This window comes from Lipotes vexillifer, unplaced genomic scaffold (genome assembly GCF_000442215.2).
Source record: "Lipotes vexillifer unplaced genomic scaffold, Lipotes_vexillifer_v1.1 scaffold408, whole genome shotgun sequence".
Lineage (NCBI taxonomy): Eukaryota > Metazoa > Chordata > Mammalia > Artiodactyla > Lipotidae > Lipotes > Lipotes vexillifer.
The window spans coordinates 1,187,198-1,206,617 of record NW_006787469.1 but is presented as its reverse complement, the minus strand read 5'-3'; the positions used below and the strand labels follow the sequence as shown (position 1 = coordinate 1,206,617).

Here is a 19,420-nt window from a genome sequence, read left to right as displayed (position 1 = left end):
GCAGGAATTTCCCTTGGGGGCAAAAATAGGAAAACTTTATGATAATATCCCTGAGTCCTAGCCAGTTTTTTTGTCACCATTCCACTACCCACTGCCCTTGGGACTCATAGCAACCAAGAGTTTTTAGTGTATAATACATACTCTCTGGTCTCCCCACCTAGAATAGATGACCGAGAGTAGAGCCCTCTGTGGCCAGCAGCCCTGCCCCTCACCTGTCTTTGTGAGTGAACTTGGGCAAGTTCTTGTTGAGTTTTCTGTCTATGATATAGTCTTCAGTTAAGGCTTGTGAAGTGTCTTGATCTCCTCAGAACAGGTGGTGTACAGGGAAAAGTGTGAGGTGTTCTGGTCTTGTTCCTTGGATCTCCATTTCCTTTTCCTTCCAGTGCCTGCAGCTGCCCTCAGCCTTCAAAGTAAGTCTCACTGGAGAGAGAGGATTCTTCTCTCTGCAGCCCAACACCTCTTGCTTTGCTGTCTAAAATAGCCCAACCTCTTCAGGCTTTAAGTTGTCTTGCAAAGCCTGCCCTCATCCATTTGGCCTCACTTATTTCGGAGTCTAACAGTACTGCTGCTTTCCAAGTTTCTTTTCCCTCTCTCAGCTTGTAATTTAGGGCAAGTTTCCCCTGTTGGATCTGTTTGAATCACTGTGTTCTTTCTTGCTAGTATTTTGACTGTCTTTGGGGCCATTGGTATTTCTCTGACTTCACTTCTCTCTTCTGTTTGTTATCTGTATGTTTTCATTTCTTGACTAATGAAAAAACATTCATAGAAATGAGGCTTCAGCCTGACCTCTATAACCTCTCTGTCAACCCCCTGAGTCTCAAATTGGACTTGTGGCTGTTATCACTGCCTCTTTGTTTGGAAAACAGTCTAGGGCTTGAAATTTGGGGCTATGTTTATTCAAACTAAGCTTCTCTGGGAACATGGTCTCTCCCACTGTTGTTCTCTGAGTATCTGTTGGTTTTTACTTCATGTCCAGACTGCCCTGTTGGTAGGAAAAAAAGCTACAGTGTTTTCAGTAGGATTTGTTGTATTATGAATCACATTCCCACTGCTACAAGCTAAGCCTCTCCTCTGGGCTCTGTTGTTTAATGCAGGACAGGGCCAGGTTTCTGTCAGCTTTCTTTCACATCAGTTCTCAGTAGAGGTGTGGAGTGAGAGCTGCCCATCTGTTTGGAGGTTTACTGAACCAAATCCACATTTTGGATTTTACTTTAACTTCTGTTACCTCTTTTTAAAAAATGGGGGGGGGGTAGGAGGAGGGCAAGAAATAAAGTGAGTGTGGCAGACAGATTGGGCAGTGTAGATCTTTAGGGTTGGTATTTTTGGTTGTTCAGATTTTCCAAATCTTGGTTTCCTTCCTCCTAACTGTTGTATCAGCAAGTTCACAGTGCTTCTTAATTGGCCACAGCATTTTCCTCTGGTTTTGAAGGATGCTTACAGAAGAATGAGTTCATATAATGGGTATCTCCTCTTAGACTTCTAGGGAGTGAATTCCACCCTCTCTTATTTTATCACAGAATGTTTGTAATGCTGTGTGTTGTTTCCCTAGTCTATAAAACAATCTCTTTTTAGGTTAGATTTTTAAATTTATACACTTTATCTCCCCCCGTAAACCTGGAATGGAGCTAAAGATACTTTCCCTTCCCTGCCCCTTCATTCATAGTTGAGATTTAAATGTAGTGGGAGATCTTGGAAGAACACTTTGTGAGACCACATGGCTGTTTTATTTTGTTTTTTTCCCCACTTCATCACATTCTCTTTTGGAGGAATCCTGAGAAGGAATTCCTCAGGTTCTTCTGGGTTTGAACATTGCCTCTCACTTGTGCTGAGCTCACTAAGTTTCTGACTTCCCGTCATACATCTCCTCTGTCTTTGCTTTCTTCGTTCCTTCAGTGATGCTTCTGGTCATTTCCCCGTGAGTTCAGCTGACCCATTAAAGGTGCTTGGACTTAAAAACGAAACTTAAAAAAATTGTGAAATATAACAGACATTGAAAAGTTTATGAAATATAATAATATAACCTTGTATTGTGAATAATTATAAAATGATTGCTCACATAACCACCACCCAAGTCAAGAAATAGAACACTGCCAAGTTTCTGAAGGATGTGATGCTAATGGTGTCATTAAGGTGAGATGAGATTTTTGTCTTATGTAATTAAGGTGATTTTATTGTTAAAAAGTAAAATACTCAAGGACTTGATCTTGACTATTTGTTCAAGTTTCTTCTTCTCTATCCATTATAGATTTGTGCTATTCAACATTTCCAGGTAGTATGCTTATTGGAACCACCCCTTTCCAGCCTTTGTTGTCAGTGCTTCCTGTCTTTATCTTACAATAATAATACTAGAAATAATAATATTTGTAGTGGTAATAATGGCTAACATTTATTGAGTTTTTTTGCTGTGTACTGTGCTTAAGCATGTACGTATATTATCTCATTTAAGTTTCACACCACCCTACTATAAGTACTGTTACTATCCCCATTTCATAAATAAGGAAACTGATGCTCAGAGAGGTGGTTATATAGCCAGTAGATGACTGAGCTGGGATCCAAATCTTGGCTATCTTAACTCCAAAGCCTGCTCTTAATCTTTATCCTGTACTCCTCCCAGGGAGTCTTCATGTGCAAAACATGACACTGAGCACAGAAGTATGCCCAGTATTGCTATAGCCAAGAGTCACATCTGCGATCAGCTTGGAGAAGGGCAGTACCTTAAAAAATACACTTTCCCCCCAATATTCCCCATAAAAGTTAATTTAATGAACTTCTTAGAACGTTATTTTAGGACCATCATTCAGTAACCCTTGTCCCTTGCATCCTTGCTCCTCTTCCCACTCCCAACTCCAGATTTCATGAACTGTATCCCAACTTCTCATTCTGTGGTACCGTTAGGAACTGTACAGCTTGTGGTTCTGTGGGTACATGAATGTCAAGTTGACGGAGCACAGCTGTGTGGTTCCAGATGACCATAAGCCACAAGCAGTTGCTGCTTCTCTCTTGGGGTTGGAGTGAGGTGGGGCAGTGAAGTGGAGACCAACAGATGCCTCGGTTGTTTTTGTGTGTGGGTATCATGAGGCTTTAAACTGTTCTGCTCTTAGTTGGTGGTTGATTGTGTAGCTCACACTCCTGACTGCTTGTTGGTGCCACCTACCCCAAATCTCTCCTTCTTCATCCCCATTCTCCACCTCTTTGTTACCTCTGTGGCTGTCCCTACGCACAACTGACCTTATCTTTGAAGCTGTGGAGAGTAGCTGAGTTGAAATGCCTGTTTTCTGTGAAAGAAGCTGGATCTAAAATACCCTGTGCCAGGGCTGACCTGGATGATGACAGTTGGGGCTCAGGGTACATGACAATGAGGTCATTTGCCCACCTGACTCTGTTTCGCTGGGTGGGCTCCGGGGTTGCTAAGTTCCTTGAGCAAGTGCCTTGCCTCACCTGATCTCAAACTTGTATTATTTTGATTTATTTCCTGAAATAGGCAACAGTGATAACATTATGGTTGCAAAAGCATGGGATCTTAATGCATGCTTTCCTGCAGCTGCCCCGGTTAGTCCTGAGGAGAGGAAGCCCCAAGCTAGTTTGTGATCATGGGGGAGGAGCTCGGAGCATGCTCAGAACTCTTGACTCTTGCCATCACTCAGCTACTGCCTAGAGAAAAGCAAGCAGCTGCTTGTCAGGACTAAACATTCAATGGGCAGGCTGCAGGCTTGCCTCTGGTACCCTGAAACTATTGATCAGCTTCTGTTTGGGAAAGCACAGTATCTTTGTACACCATGATGGTTTTCGTATGACATAATAACCTGCTGCTGACTTTTCTGAACATGCCCTTTCTCCTTATGCTGTCCTTCCTTCCCCAGGCTGCTTTGGTCTCCCTTTTGAGGCCTCCACAGCAGCGGTGGTAGAGACTTTCCCTCATAGTTGGCTGGTGAACAGGGCTTCTCTGAGTTGAGGTGTAGACAGATTAGTTGGTGGGGGCAAGAGGCCAGTGGTCCTGTTAAAATGCAGATTGAGATTCAGACCCACCCCAAGACTCTGCATTACTACCAGGCTCCCAAGTGACGCCCATGCTGCTCTTCCTTGGGCCATACTTTAAGTAGCCATGCTGATTGTGTGTGTGTGTGTGTGTGTGTAGTGGGGGCTGGTGGGACAGCTTCCTCACTTCTGAGGGAACTGGATTCTCTCTCATTTGTAAAATTGGAATACTGATGGCTTTCTCCCAGGGCTGTTGTGAGGATTCAATGAGATTTAATGAATGTGAAAGCACATTGTAAGATCTAAATAAGTTTACAGCTATTAAGGGGTTTCTAATATTATCAGGGTCCACAGATTTCTAGAATATCCAGGAATTTTCTTCTAATTTGCTGGCAAGATTTTATTCCTTCAAGTTTCCATTTGTGAGAAGTCCAGGTTCAACCTCTTCTGTTCCAACACTGAATCATCCTCCCTGTGCAGCTTTTTATTGTGACCTATCTTCAGCCCCCTTTTCTTGCCAATATTAACTTGTATCAACTATAACTACTGACCAAAAGAAAGATTTAGCAAATATTCTTTTTGATACTAACTACTGTGTAATTTATTTCAGGGCTATGGATATGATTTTGGGGAATTAAAAAAGGCAAGCTAGTGAACCAGGAGTGGGGGGAGTCCTAATTTACTGTGTCTGATTGGAAATCACTGGAATAGTAAGCATGCTTTTTTGTTTTGTTTTGTTTTGTTTGCGGTATGCGGGCCTCTCACTGTTGTGGCCTCTCCTGTTGCGGAGCACAGGCTCAGCGACCATGGCTTATGGGCCCAGCCACTCCGTGGCATGTGGGATCTTCCCGGACCGGGGCACGAACCCGAACCCGTGTCCCCTGCATCGGCAGGTGGACTCTCAATCACTGCGCCACCAGGGAAGCCCAGTAAGCATGCTTCTTAACAGCAGTAGCTTCTGTAGAAATAAATATAACTTTTTTCTTCTTTTGGGGCTAATTCATTTATACTGGGAAATAATTTGGGAAGTGAATTAGTCTTAGAGCTTCCTTTCAGACTAAGAATTTAAAGGCAGAGTGAAAACGCATTAATTTTATGACCCATTGTTTTATGTTTCTAATGTTTGGCCGAGAGTGAAATATTCTATTTAAATAATTTTTCCTTAAAGAAAATATATGAAGATGTGGGGAAACAAGTGCACTCATACCCTTCTGCTGTTAGTGAAAGCAGACATTGATCTAACCTTTTTAGAGGACAACTTGGTAATATCCATTAGAAGAAAAATTTACATATTCATATCTTTTGATTTAACTGTTATAATTCTGGGATTTTATTCTATGCAAACACTTACACCACACAAAAGTGTATATAACTGAGTTTTTCTGTTGTTGGGGAGCGTTATTCACAGTAGTGAAATCTTTGAAGTAATCCAAGTAACCATCAATAGGAGATTGGTGTACATCCATAAATGAAATACCTTGTACTGGTTGAAAAGAATGAGTTCAATCTATATATACTGATATGAGAGGGTATACAAGATCTATTAAGTGACAAAAAGCAAACTGTATAACAGTTTTTATGTTAATGATTATTTATATTTTGTTAAAACATGTATGTTAGTATATGCATAGAAAAAATTGTGAGGCTATAAATACCAAACTGTTGCTAAAATTGGTTACCTCAGGGAGGGATAGTAGATTATGGTGGACATTCACTATCTACATTTCTATATTTCTGTAATGTTGGAATTTTTTACGATGAGTGTGTGTCATTTTTGTAAGTAGAAAAAAAATAGTAAAGATAAAAGTCTCTCCAATTTAAACATGTGTATTTCATATTTAAATCTAAAATGTTTAAATTTAAAAATCTGTATACTCATTTTATTAAAGAAGTTGTGTACAAATGTTGGAAAATATATCTGGTATAATAAACTTTGTTTTTTTAGTAATAATAGGACATAAAAATATTTTCTCACAAATTCATCATTAACTTCTTGAATTTGAAATAATTCATTTCTTTTTTTAAAAAAATATTTATTTATTTAGGCTGTGCCAGGTCTTAGTTGCAGCACATGAGATCTTCGTTGCTTCATGCGGGCTCTTTAGTTGCGGCATGAGGAATCTTTAGTTGCGGCATGCATGTGGGATTCTAGTTCCCCAACCAGGGATCGAACCTGGGCCCCCTGCATTGGGAGCGTGGAGTCTTAGCCACTGGACCCCCAGGGAAGTCCCGAGATAATTCGTTTCTGATACTCAAAAATATTTCCTTGGTTAGCTTTGGTAAATAAAATGTCTTTTTATACTTTCTGAACTACTCGTGCTTTCTGAAAAGAGTTTTTTACACCACATAGAGAAACATAAAGAAAACACGTCATTCATAATTCTAACATCCAGAATAACTACTTATAGCTCCATTCATTTCTGATTAAAAAGGACAGGTAAAGCTCTTTTTAAATAATAGTATTGTTACTTTTATTAAACAAAAATTATCTCAATCTTTTTGGGCTTACTCATTAATTATAATTTAAGTCAGATTTATGAAGAGCCATGCTGTGCATGTATTTACTAAAGTCAGGGGTAAAACTGTTTGGTTTGTAATCATGCAAGGCACATGGATTATTCCATTCAGACCTTCACCAATCTTTCTGGAAAGGCATCAGAATCCTGCTTCCTGCTCCAGCTTCTAGGTTTGGCTATGATAGATGGAGAAATCTCTAGGAGGTTAAAGAATTTACTAAGTAAGATGCACCAAAGAATATTCACAAATATTTTTAAAGTATTAAAAATGGATTCAACAAATATACTATATTAAACATTGTGCCCTGTGCTATAAGCATAGAGTTGTATGAGATACAGCCTCTGCCTTACAGGAGATTATAGAGTAGCAGGAGAGATAAGACAGATCCTTAAAGAACTTCGTACAAGGTACTAAGTAACACATGTCGTGTGAATGATGAAAATTAAGTGCTGCTGTAAGAATTCCAAGGAGGGAGGGGTCACTTCTGGCCAGGTTGATCACAGAAAGAATCATAGGGGATGTGATATTTGAGCTGGTTCTTGAAGGAAGGGGTAGGGTTTCAGTATGGGGTGGTGGAAGGGAAGGGCATTCCAGGCAGAAGAATATAAACAAAAGCCCCAGAGCTCCTTTCCAGAATAATGAATAATCCAGATTGACAAAAGCACATCATTCATATGGTGAGTAGAAGGAAATAGAATTAGAAGAACGATAGGGCCCATTGACAGATGGATGCTAGGCTAAGACATTTATAATTTATTTAGTTGGCATTAAGGAGTCATTGAAAGTTTTTGAGCAGGTGAGGGACATGATCATAGCTGTACTATGGAAAGATTATTCTAATGGGCCGGGGAGGGGAGGGCAGAGTCTACAGTAAGGAGCTTGATTAGAAAGCCATTGCTGTATCCAGGAATATGGTGCCGAAGGCCTCAACCAGGGTGTTGGCGTTAGGAATGGAAAGGAAATGAGAATTTTATAGAGAATAACACATTGAAGAGAACTTCCTTCTTCTAAGAGAGTTTCATGGAACAAGTTGGCATGATTGCAGGGACACTGAGAGTCCGCTCCACTCCCCTTGTCCCAGAGCACACATTCACTTTGCACACTTAGTCCAGATAAGGAACAGTTAGTATTCTCCCTTGGTTACAAAGTTTGGAAACCAAGAGATTAAGAAAACTCAGGCATGTAGAGGTGGTGAATGAGGAAGAATTAGACCTTTCTTGATGATCAGATTTTTAGGTCATAAAGCTTTGTTTGTGATTCTGGTCTCAGTATAGCCAAAAAAAAAAAATTTTTTTCCCCCTCTATTCTGGTTGCTTAAATTGAGATGTCTCCTATCCTTGCCTTTCTGATAACTGGAAGAGAAAAGGAGGGTAGGAGTACCTGCTCTATACCAGGCACTGTGTTATTCAAGCTGCTGTTTGGACTTGGGTGCCCACTGTTGGCTGTATTATAATTGAGTCCTTTGGCTAGAGGCCTCTCATTGGCTCCCTTCTGGTTTGAGGTCTGATGCCATCCTTACCTCTTCCTCCACCTGCACATGAAATCATAATCCTCTGCTCTAACACTATAGTTTTAGTTGCCTTGGAAATGGGTGTCAGCTGTCTGTGTTGACTGTAGGTTCTAATGCCAGCTGGATGTGAGCATGCTCTGACCAGGTGGGGTACTCTGACATTGGAAGACCCTCTGTTACTCTTTCTCTGCAACCATCTCTGTGAGGAGAGGTCAGAATGCATTTTTAGACCCATTGAAGCTACTGATAAGACCTGCTACTTTTTTTTTAATTTTTATTATTATTGCGGTACGCGGGCCTCTCAGTGCTGTGGCCCCTCCCGTTGCGGAGCACAGGCTCTGGACACGCAGGCCCAGCGGCCATGGCTTACGGACCCAGCCGTTCCGCGGCATGTGGGATCCTCCCAGACCGGGGCACGAACCCGTGTCCCCTGCATCAGCAGGCGGACTCTCAACCACTGCGCCACCAGGGAAGCCCGAGACCTGCTACTTTTTAAAAAACATTAACGCTAGGAGGAGAGGACCCTGTTGCCCCTCTACTTCATCCTGTGCCCTTTGCCTTCTACCTTGGTTCTTAGACCTGTCCCTGATGCCTCCATGATGGCATGGTGACTTCCCTGTGTGCTCTTTCAGAAACTGCAACATTCTGGTGGTTTTGGAGAACCTGAACTCCCTCCTTGGTCACCATGGTTTCTGGAACCAGAAAGACTTAGGTTTGAATCCTGGTTCTTCCACTGACTACTTACTTGACTCCTTCATAACTAAAATGGAAATAATACTAGTCCTTCATAAAGTTGTCAAGAGTATTCAATGAGATGGTCTTACAAAGCGTTTAGCACAGTTCTTGGCGCAGAGTACACATTCAATAAACGGTATCTGTTATGGCCGTAGATCCTTTCTCTGCCCAAGACCTTTTGCAGCCCATGGGTGTGGGTATTCTTGTAAGAATACTCAGAAAGAAAACTCATTGTTTTCTCCCTAGTCCCAGGATGGGTTGAAATTTGGAAATAAAAAGGCAAAATGCTTTAATTGAATAGTTCCCCACCTGATTAATCACTAGAACCACCTGGAGAGCTTTAATATGCAGATTCTTGAAGCCTGCTCCATAGCTGTTGATCAAGAATCTTGCAGAGGCAGGGGATGGGTATAGGGTAGGGACTGCTATCTGAAAAAAACTCTCAGTAATTCTGTTGATCAGCCAGAATTGGGAACCTCTGTTTTCTAGTCTCCAGGGGCTTATGCTAGAGGATCTCTAAGGTCACCTCTTCCCAAGCAGTGGCAGACTCACCTTCCTTAGAAGCTAAGGCTATTTTAATCTCAGCACAGCAGAATTGGCTCAACTCCAACAAATCTTGATCTCTAGTGAGAGAACTTGGTTTTTCTGTCATACTGGAAGTTATTTGTTTCTGGGAGACTTCATGGTATAGAAAGTAGAACCATAAATCAGCCACAGAAACCAGGAGCGGAGTAGAGAGGCAAGGTCTGTTCTACAGTTTTGGAGTGGCCATTGTGTCTCTTCCTGCCTCTAACCAGATGGCACTTTGGTCTCTGAAGGAGCAGGAGTGAGTGAGCTTGGGCATGATACCCGCTTCCCCCTCCCCCCTCCCAGGGCTGGTCACTGGGTCTCTGCCCAGCTGGCTAAGTCTCTGCACAAAGCCTCCTGGCCTTGGCTTCCTCTGTGGCTTTTGCATAAGTGGCAGTTCTCAGAATCTGGTGGAGAATCTGCTTTGTGAGATTAGAGTGTAGTGTGTGGGCAAGAGACAGGCACAGTTATTCTTAACCTGCAGGAAGGGAGGGAAAGGCAGAGAGGGCTCTGCCTCGGACAGGTCTGTGACATGCTTGTTTATAGAAATAGCAAGCCCACAGTTTGGCTGGAATGACTTATAACTCAGGTATTTATAACTTGTATTGAGTGGGATTAAGAAGTAGAGAAGGGGAGAAGGGGGAAGAAAGAAATTGGTGGCAACAAAACATGGCAACCAAAACAGAGGTCGGCTTCCTCCCAGTTGCTGGGGTTTCTTTACCAGTTTGAGGTCAGCTAAATCCTAGATGACCCTAGCCTTTTGTGGCTCTGGCCCCTTAGTTTTCTCTCTCGAGGGAGCAGCTGCTTTCTTGCCACTGCAGACTCCCTGTAGTAGTCCCTTGCACTAAGAAAGCAAGAACAGATTCGAATCGTGTATGCTGTGGGCTCAACAAGAAACCCTTCTCTAGCAGTGCTGTTGTCGTGTGTGTGTGTGTGTGTGTGTGTGTGTGTGTGTGTGTGTGTGTGTGTGTGTGTGTGTGTGTGTGTGTGTGTGTGTGTGTTGGCTCCACACACTGTATCTCTCATTGGCTGGTGCCTCTCCTCTAGCTTGTGGGCTGGTCAGATCTAGGGACTGGAGAGAGAGGGTACCAGAAGAGTTTAGAAGGCCTTGCTTACAGTTCCTGAGATCATGTGTTTAGGGGGTTGGGGCTGCTGGGGACCCTGTGCTATGTTGCAGATGGCTTTGGACTCTGGAGAGTCCATTTCTTGCTTCTTCACTTCTTTTTAGCACTTACATTGACTACCCCTTCCTTCTGGGAACTCTCCCCTTCACTGGCTTCCTGGTTCTCCTTCTCGCTTTCTAACTGCCTGAGCCCTCATCTTCTCCATACTCTAAAAATAGCTACAGCCCCATTTCTGTCCTCAGCCTCACTCTCTCTTCCCTCTGTCTTCTCCTCCCTCATTGTACTTTCAGTGGTGGTTTTCACCTCCATGTGAATAATTTTTTTTAAATATTTTATTTATTTTTATTATTATTATGGTTTTGGCTGCATCAGGTCTTGTGGCGGCACGCAGGATCTTTCATTGTGGCACGCAGGCTTCTCTCTAGTTGTGGCGCACGGGCTTCAGAGTACGTGGGCTCGGTAATTGCGGCACACGAGCTCCCTAGTTGCGGCACGCAGGCTCTCAGGTTGTGGTGCGCAGGCTCAGTAGCTGCGGCGCACAGGCTTAGTTGCCCCATGACATGTGGGGTCTTAGTTCCCCAACCAGGGATCGAACCCATGTCCCTTGCATTGGAAGATGGACTCTTAACCACTGGACCACCAAGGAAGTTCTGTGAATAATTCTTTTTCTTTCCATAGATTTTAAAAAATTTATTTTATTATTTATTTTATTTTTGGCTGTGTTGGGTATTCATTTGCTGCACTCAGGCTTTTCTCTAGTTGCGGAGAGCGGGGGGCGCTGCTCTTCGTTGTGGCGCATGGGCTTCTCACTGCTGCGGCTTCTCTTGTTGCGGAGCACGGGTTGTAGGCGCGCGGGCTTCAGTAGTTGTGGCACGTGGGCTCAGTAGTTGTGGCTCATGGGCTCCAGAGCGCAGGCTCAGTAGTGGTGGCACCCTGGCTTAGGTGCTCCGTGGCATGTGGGATCTTCCTGGACCAGGGCTCAAGCCCATGTCCCCTGCATTGGCAGGCAGATTCTTAACCACTGTGCCACCAGGGAAGCCCCCGTGAATAATTCTTTTTTTTTTTTTTTAAATGTTTTCTTTTTTTGCAGTACATGGGCCTCTCACTGTTGTGGCCTCTCCCGTTGCGGAGCACAGGCTCAGCGGCCATGGCCCATGGGCCCAGCCGCTCTGCAGCATGTGGGATCTTCCCGGACCGGGGCACGAACCTGTGTCCCCTGCATCGGCAGGCGGACTCTCAACCACTGCGCCACCAGGGAAGCCCCCGTGAATAATTCTTAAATATCTATTTCTAGTCCTCACCTCTCTCCCAAGCATCAATTCCATGTGTATGTTGCTAAGTTGAATGTTCTGTGGTTCCTACTAAATATTCCTGAAGCGACTTAGATTCAACATGTCTAAAACCGACATCATCGGTTCCCATCCTTCCCCCCTTTGTCCAGACCCAGGTCCTCTTCCTGATCATGGCAGCATTTCTTTTCATAGCACCTCCTTGTTCCCTATCTCTGAAGTTCAAAACTTGAGTCTTCTGTCTTTTTCCTCCAGAGTTGTACGGTGCCCCATCTTGCCAATTCTGTTTGCTTTGTCACTTTTTTCTTTGTCATTATTTCTTTTCTACTCTCACTATCTTCATGCTGGTCTAGATCCTTATTACCTCTCACCTGAACTGTTGTAATAGCCTCCTAATTGGGCTCCCTGCCTGTGCTATGTGTCTTATATACATCATCACCAAACATAGCTTTGATTGTGTCCCTGGTTCGAAACCCTTCAGTGGCTTCCCAGAGCCTCCAGATGACCCCACTTAGTTTGGCAGTCAAGGCCCTTCCCGGTCTGGTTATAGTCTACCTCTCCTGACCTAAGTCTCCTACAAAAGATCCTTGCTTTCACTGTTGCTCACCTACTCTGTTGTTTCCTTCTATCGAACTCATTCATGCAACTTCTTCTACTGAGAATTCCTTTCTCTGTATTTCCATCTGTCAAAATCCTATCCTCACTGCAAGGACCAGGCCACATTCCATCTAGTCTTTCAGGAAAGCTTCATTGTTTCCCCTTCCTTATCCTGTTCAGAAATCATCTCTCTTCCTCCTTTTTGAGCACTTTATATCTTTCTTATGACCCTCATCACATACTAGATTACTTTGTAGTATGTCATTCATCTTCCCTAATGGATTTTGAGGACCCCCATAGCATCCCAGTGACTTTCAAACGTTTTTGAGAAGAACTCACATTAAGGAATACACTTTACATTGTGACCCAGGGCACACACACACACACACACACACACACACACACACCCCTGAAATAAAGTTTCACATTCAGTACTTAACCATTATTACTACATGCCATGAGATCTATTTTTTGTTCTATTTTAGTTATTCATAACCTATTAAATCAATTTCATATCCCATTAATAGGCTGCAATCCACGTGTTGGAAAATACTGTTCTATCTAGTATGAACGAGTAGTCCCGTCTGTCTCCTCTGAGCCACCTGTTTTTTCCATCTACTTTAATGAGAGCCAGAAGAGCTCTTAAACAGTTGGCTTTATTCTTTCCTTCTCTCTTGGGAATAGGCTACTATGAAGTTATCCCTTTATCTCATTACAGTGAGGGATGATTTTGCTTTCCTTCTTTCTCTTAGGAGGATACAGTACTGCCCTGCCTAGTGCATGTTGGGAGGGGTGGGTATTCAAGCCTTCCTTTGCAGTGTGTCTGTAGTAATTCTGCCCTCCTGCAGCCTTGCTTCTGGGGAAAGATGACACTCTCTTTCAGGTTGGTGTAGGCTTTCCCCCATCTCAACACTCTCCACCTGTCCAAGGAAAAGCTGGGTCACAGCTCGAGTATTCTCCCTGCTTCTAGGCTGCGTTGCAGCTGTGGAGGAGATCACTGCAGAGTACAGAGTGGGTACCCTCGTCTTAATTCTGAGTTTTCATTGTGCACGATGTTCCTAGAACTGTGGATGTATCAGGCTGCCAGCTGCCTGTAGCAGTTGTGTCCCAACTCACCAGCCAGAATCATTTACCTGGACTGGTGTGTCTTTTGGACTATATTTCATTGGCATTTGGGCCATGAGGATTTGGAACTGAAGTTCCTGTCAGAACTTGAGGCCCCATCCCTGACTTTGAGGACAGCTATTTTCTCATAGGGCCTCTTCCCTGCCTCATTTTCCTCAAATGATGCTTGAGGCCAGAACTCTCATACTAGTGGGCTTGCTTCCTTATGAAGAGAGATGCTGTAATATACAGGAGGGGCTAGGTTATTGGTTGCCAAGGTGTAGTCACAAAATCCCTGGGGTCCCCAAAACCCTTTTAGGTGATCTCTGCGATCACCTCTTTTCCAATTACATATCCAAATGAGGCCAACTTTTTTTTATCTTCACCTAGAATAACATATCACAACAGATTGAATGCAGATGCAGTTAAGAGAATCCAGCCGTTTTCTGTTAAGCCAGACATTAAAGAGATTTACGAAAATGTTAAAACAGTGCCACTCTTCTCACTAAATTTTTTTGGTTTTGTTTTGGAAACTAGAGTTACTTTTAATAAAAGTGTTAACATGTAATGGGTTTATTATTAGTTTTGAATGAATTAAATTTCTTTAAGTATTTCCATTGTAATTTCTAATATAGTAAATATTGATAGATATAATTTGTATAAATGAAAGCTCTTTGAGGTCCTTGATAAATTCTAAGAGTGTTAAGAAACCAAAGAGTGTAAGAGACCAAAAAGTGTGAAAATTGCTGGGCTAGGTCATGCTGTGGTAACAGTTCACCTCAACAACTCCATAACTTAACGGATAGTTTATTTCTTGCTCATACTTTTGTTGCAGTGTGGGTCAGCGTGGGCGCTCTGTTCATCAGAGTTACTCAGGGACCCAGGCTGAGGGAGCCCTATCTCATCACCTGCTGCCACACTTAGCAGTCAGGAGAAGGGATGTGTGCAGTGGTCCTTGAAAACTTCTGCTGGAAGCAGCGTGTCAGAGCATCATAAACATGTGCAGCCTTATAAGCTCTTAAGTGAGAAACCTAAATCAAATAAAAACACAGGTTCTTGAGCACTCTGTACCCCTTCCCCTCACATTGCTGGGTCAACAAGTGTCAACAAAGTGGCTTTAGGATAAAGAGAAGTCAGGGATGTGAACTATAGAAGGATGTTGCTTGTGAGGTGCTGAGCCCCACACCACATCCTGGACCATATTTTTTCTCTCTTTTAAACATTTACTGTGTAATATTTAAGACATACAGTAAAGACATGTGGAATAATAGAGTGAACAATTGTGTGCCCACTGTCAGCTTAAGAAACAAAATGTTACCTGTACCATTAACGTCCCTTTATGCTTGTCCTCATCTGGACATGGTCTTAATGTCACAACCAGTTTTATTTCATTTTATTGTTATTTTTTTTGGCCACATAGCTTGAGGGGTCTTAGTTCCCTGACCAGGGATTGAACTCGGGCCACGGCAGTGAAAACGCCTAACCTCTGGACCTAAGAGTCCTAACCACTGAGCCGTCAGGGAATTCCCACACAACCAGTTTTAGATACTTTGTGGAGAGCAACTTTACTGGCCTGAAATACCCCAGTTTTCTTGTGCTTCCCATCTCTGTCCTTTCACTGTTCCTGAAGCCTCTGCCATGCATTCATTTATTCATCAAATATTTATCAAGTGCCCATTTTGTGCCAGGCACTGTTTAAAGTGCTAGGGATGCATCAGTGAGGGGTAACAACTTAGGCCTTGCCCTCAAGGAGCTCATATTCTGGTAGAGGAGACCGACAGTAAGTATGTGGACAAAGATATAATCAATGTTGGGTCACTATCTGACTCTAAGTACAATGAAGAAAAATAAAGCAGGATAAGTTGGGTATAGAGTGATAGCAGTAAAGCCAGTCTGGAAAGCCTTCCCTGTGGAGAAGACCTTTGAGCAAAGACCTGAGTGAATTAGCTGTGTGAGTAGTTGAGGCAAGGGAGTTATAGTGGGAGGAATAAAAGGCCTATGCAGAGGGCCTGAAGCTAGAATCCACTTGAGGTGCTTCAGGCGCCAGGGTGGTTGAGGTGGAGTAAGTGAGGGAGAAGTGGAGGAAACGAGGTCAGAGAGGCAGCCAGAGGCCAGGTGACTTAGGGCCTTCTAAACCGGGGTGAAGAATCTGGATGGGGAGCCATTGGAGACTTTTGAGCAGCATAATGACATGATCTCCTATATTTCTTGAAAGAATCACTGTGACCTGCTATGTTGAGAAAAAGAAAAGAATATAGGAAGCAGGGCCTGAAGCAGAGGGAACACATGGGAGTTACAGCCATAGTCCGAGGGAGAGAGAAAAGTCGCTTGAGCTTTGCGGTGCGTTGGTAAATGTTTACATGCTCTCTGAGGGGGAAGAAGGGCCCTGATTTGTAGCGTTGTCTGATTTCATGGCGTAAGTGCTCCCACCATGGTGGTTTCAAGTTACCAATGTGCTCTCATTGAATGTGGAGCTGGGAAAAGAGGTGCACAGTCAGCTCTCCTGAGCCAACGTGAGCCAGCTGCAGCACACCGCTACTTGAACTTGGGCACTTTTAGCCCGGGGTGGGTTTGCAAGGGGGTGTCCTGGTTTGTCTCCATTTCTTAGGGTAGATGGAAGCTGTACCACCTTTTTGGAAAGAATATGGAGAGGGTTATGAAAGGGAGAGAGTCAGTTTATAAAGTCCATCGTGCAAGAGCCTTGCAGGACAAGCCTAGACATTAGAGGCCTTGCAGGAGCTCTGGACTCTCAGATCCTTTGAAAGTGGAGCTCAGCACCAAACCTCCCTGCAAACAGGAAGCTGGTTTGAGTTAGAACATAAAATAAAACCCAGCTGATGCCCCTGAATGTTTTTCCCCTGCTCTTCCCCCTTCACAGAGTCAAAGGAAACTGCCTTTTTTTTCCTTTGGATAGCTGCTCAGAAATCCAGAGGAAGCCAAAAACCATAAATCCTTTGAAAATCATCCAAGTTTTGAGCCCAGGCAAACTCCTGTCTGTGGGGTTTCCTAGCCCGTATGTCTGCTCCACTGTGGAGAGTCCTAGGAGGAAAGTGACAGACACAAAGATGCCAGGGACCAGAGATGAATCCCATGCCCAGCGGGGAGAGATGGTCCTTAGCAGGGTTTCTCAAACTGCAGCTTCCAGTCCACTTGTAGGTCATGAAATCAATAAAGTGGGCCATGACCAGAATTATTTTTTTAATGAAATAAAATATAATAGAAATTGGAGTTTATCACGTGCAATGAGAGTAAATATTTTTCTGTGAAACTTTTATTTCAGTTTTATGAGCATGTATGTTTATACTGGATCAAGATATAAAATGTGTCTCTTACGATGGGTTGTGGTCAGAAACGTTTGATAAACACTGGTCTTTCGGGTCTGAGTAACTCACATCTCCTCCCTGCTTTAGATTGCTGTTGAAAACCCTGAGCTAGTTCCAGAATTAATTCTCTGTGGAACTGGATCATCTACCCACAAAACACCTACCCAAATTCCTGTCTCAGAGAAGGCAAGCTGAGAACCCACAGACTGGTCTGATTCTTTGGGACCGAAGCTGAAGCATAAGGGAGGGATTGATGCAAATATGAATCCAAAGGATTTGCCTGAAATCAGATTAGCTTGAAGAGAATAGGAGTTGAGTTGGCCTTTTAGCTCAGTGCTTGCTTTGGTGACCTTTGTCATCTATGTGGGTAATGCTGGCCTCAGACTCCTCTTTCTCTCTTCTCTGCAGTAGGCAGTTGGTGCATCAGGAATGTTCCTGAGTACCCCTCCCTCGGGGATAGCCAGAGGCACAGTGCCAGGATAGGGTGTGGTACCCTGAACTGAGTATCTCCCGGACTTCCCCAGGGTTACTTTGTGCTCTCAAGTTAGTGTGCAGGGCTCAGCCCTTTCAGAAAGGTGACTGGGTGCCGGAGAAGGGGGAGGGGGTCATTAAGCTGAGAAAAAGTATGGAAAGAGGCATAAATTAGGGCAGAATATCAAGAATGTATAGAGTAGGCTAAAGTTAGTTTATCCCCCACTAGGTTTAGTGCCTCAGAAAGGCCCAATGGTAGCTGGCAAGTTTGGTGCTTGCCAGGTGGTTGTGGGTAGGTGTGGTGCCCTGGAACTAAACTGCCTCTGTCAGTGAGTAGACACATGTTGGAATTCCTGGTCCACATCCCCAAGAAGCACAGAAGACTCTTGGGGACCTTCCAGGGTAATAGCTTTAACTACAACATCCCAGGGGACTTATTTTGGCCTCTGGCCACCTCAGGGCATTTCTTTCCAACCTAATTCAAACTAAAATGGTCCTTGGAGATTGGAATTTAAACAGGCCCTCTAGAAGCACTTGGAATTCTCCAGTTGGGAGAGTAAGAGAGAAGGAGAGATCCTAAAACTACCGTAATTGACTATGGGCTTCCCCTCTCTAGATACCGGCCTGGACTGGGAGTAGACCACAGTGCCACTGATACGAACACCCCTGAAGTGTTTCTGGTTCACATCGCCCTCGTAAGGCCCCCAAGACTCTCTTAGCAGAGTACACTCTAGCCTGTTTACATGGCCATCCTGCATTCAGAAGCCCCTCTGTCTGAGCCAACGAAGACCGAGGACATCCCTGAGGAGGGCCAGTGCAGGGAGTCCAGACAGTGCTAGAGGAGACTGGACTAGGAGTGACATGCAAGACATTTTATATCAGTGAGTGAGGGAGTGATGAGGTTACAGGGCAGTCTGAATCTTACATGGGATCATCTAGCAGAAAGATCAGGAAACTAATTTGAGGTTAGTCCAGTGTGTCCCAGGGCCTGCAGACAGTGTGGGGTAACAACAGTGATGAAGAGAGTGATGGTGAATGTCTCCCACGGCCATGTCCTCTCAGAATCTCTCAGCACTTTACGTATGTTTCCCTTTCATCTCTGTGGGAGTTGTGGCTTAATAATAATAATTAGAGTACTCTGAGCATCTGTGCTTTGCAAAACACAGCATTAAGCCATGTCTCTGCCTCCTAGGCTTGGAGTCTGTTTGAACTGGCAGACATCTGATGGAAGGGAAGAGTGTGATTGAATGCATAGATTAGGGATATTATGAGTCACCTAATTGTTACCTAACATTCTTCTGGCTCTTGGAGATCAGAGTGGCCTTTGTTTCATGCCTGCCAAGGTACGAAGATCAGTGACCTCTCCTGAGTCTCATAGACCCAATAGGCCAGTCTGGGGACCCAAGACTTTATCTTGTAAATGGAGCCTTCCTGGATTGGGAGAGTTCTTGTTCCTCTGTGGCCATGAGCTGAGTTTTAACCACTTCATTTTCTTTTCCATGGGCCTAGCAGTTTGATCACTGTTAAAAGCTGGCGATGTATACTGCCTTTTTCCCATGTGATCAGTGGGCCTGTGGCCAGATCAGGACCTGGATAAGTCAGAAGCCAGGGCCATCAGGAAACAGTCAGCGTGGAAGAAGGTCCCGGCTACCTTCAACTCCTCCTTCCCAGCCCCACTCCATCCATAACATAACACTTCTCTGTCTTGCTCCAACAGGTGACCTTGGAGAAGGTGCTTGGAATAACAGTGTCTGGAGGCAGAGGACTTGCCTGTGATCCCCGATCGGGTTTAGTTGCCTACCCAGCTGGGTAAGTGTCTTGGAAGTGGTCTTATTGCATGGAAGTTTATAGCTATGCTAAACCAGTTGGAGTGGGCAGGGGTTTTCTGGTATCTTCTGGGAGATACATCCAGGTTAATGTTTTGGTGCCATTTTTATAAATGACGTACGGGGCCACATAAAGGCTCTTTGTTGACTGTTGTCTTTGTTGCCATCCTGTCCTGCTTTTTGACCACCCACACCCACCCATGCATACAGATTCACACTTCGTATTCACACAGCTCCCAACGCCATCTTCAATATCTTTAATATCTACCTTTTAGTCATTTTTATTTTATTTTTTAAAATTAAAAAAAATATTTTATACTAGAATATAGTCGATTTACAATGTTGTGTTAGTTTCAGGTGTATAGCAAAGTGGTTTAGTTAT

General features: G+C 43.8%; 1 protein-coding gene across 3 annotated transcripts in view; it reads left to right on the top strand.

Moving 5' to 3' along the window:
* The window catches only part of MAPKBP1 (mitogen-activated protein kinase binding protein 1), a 49,027-nt gene that overhangs the window by 4,541 nt on the left and 25,066 nt on the right, over positions 1–19,420 (top strand). For all 3 annotated transcript variants that reach the window (XM_007460148.1, XM_007460149.1, XM_007460147.1), the window contains exon 2: positions 18,930–19,021. In XM_007460148.1, coding sequence (XP_007460210.1) covers positions 18,930–19,021 — 92 coding nt within the window. The remainder of the gene's footprint in view (positions 1–18,929; positions 19,022–19,420) is intronic.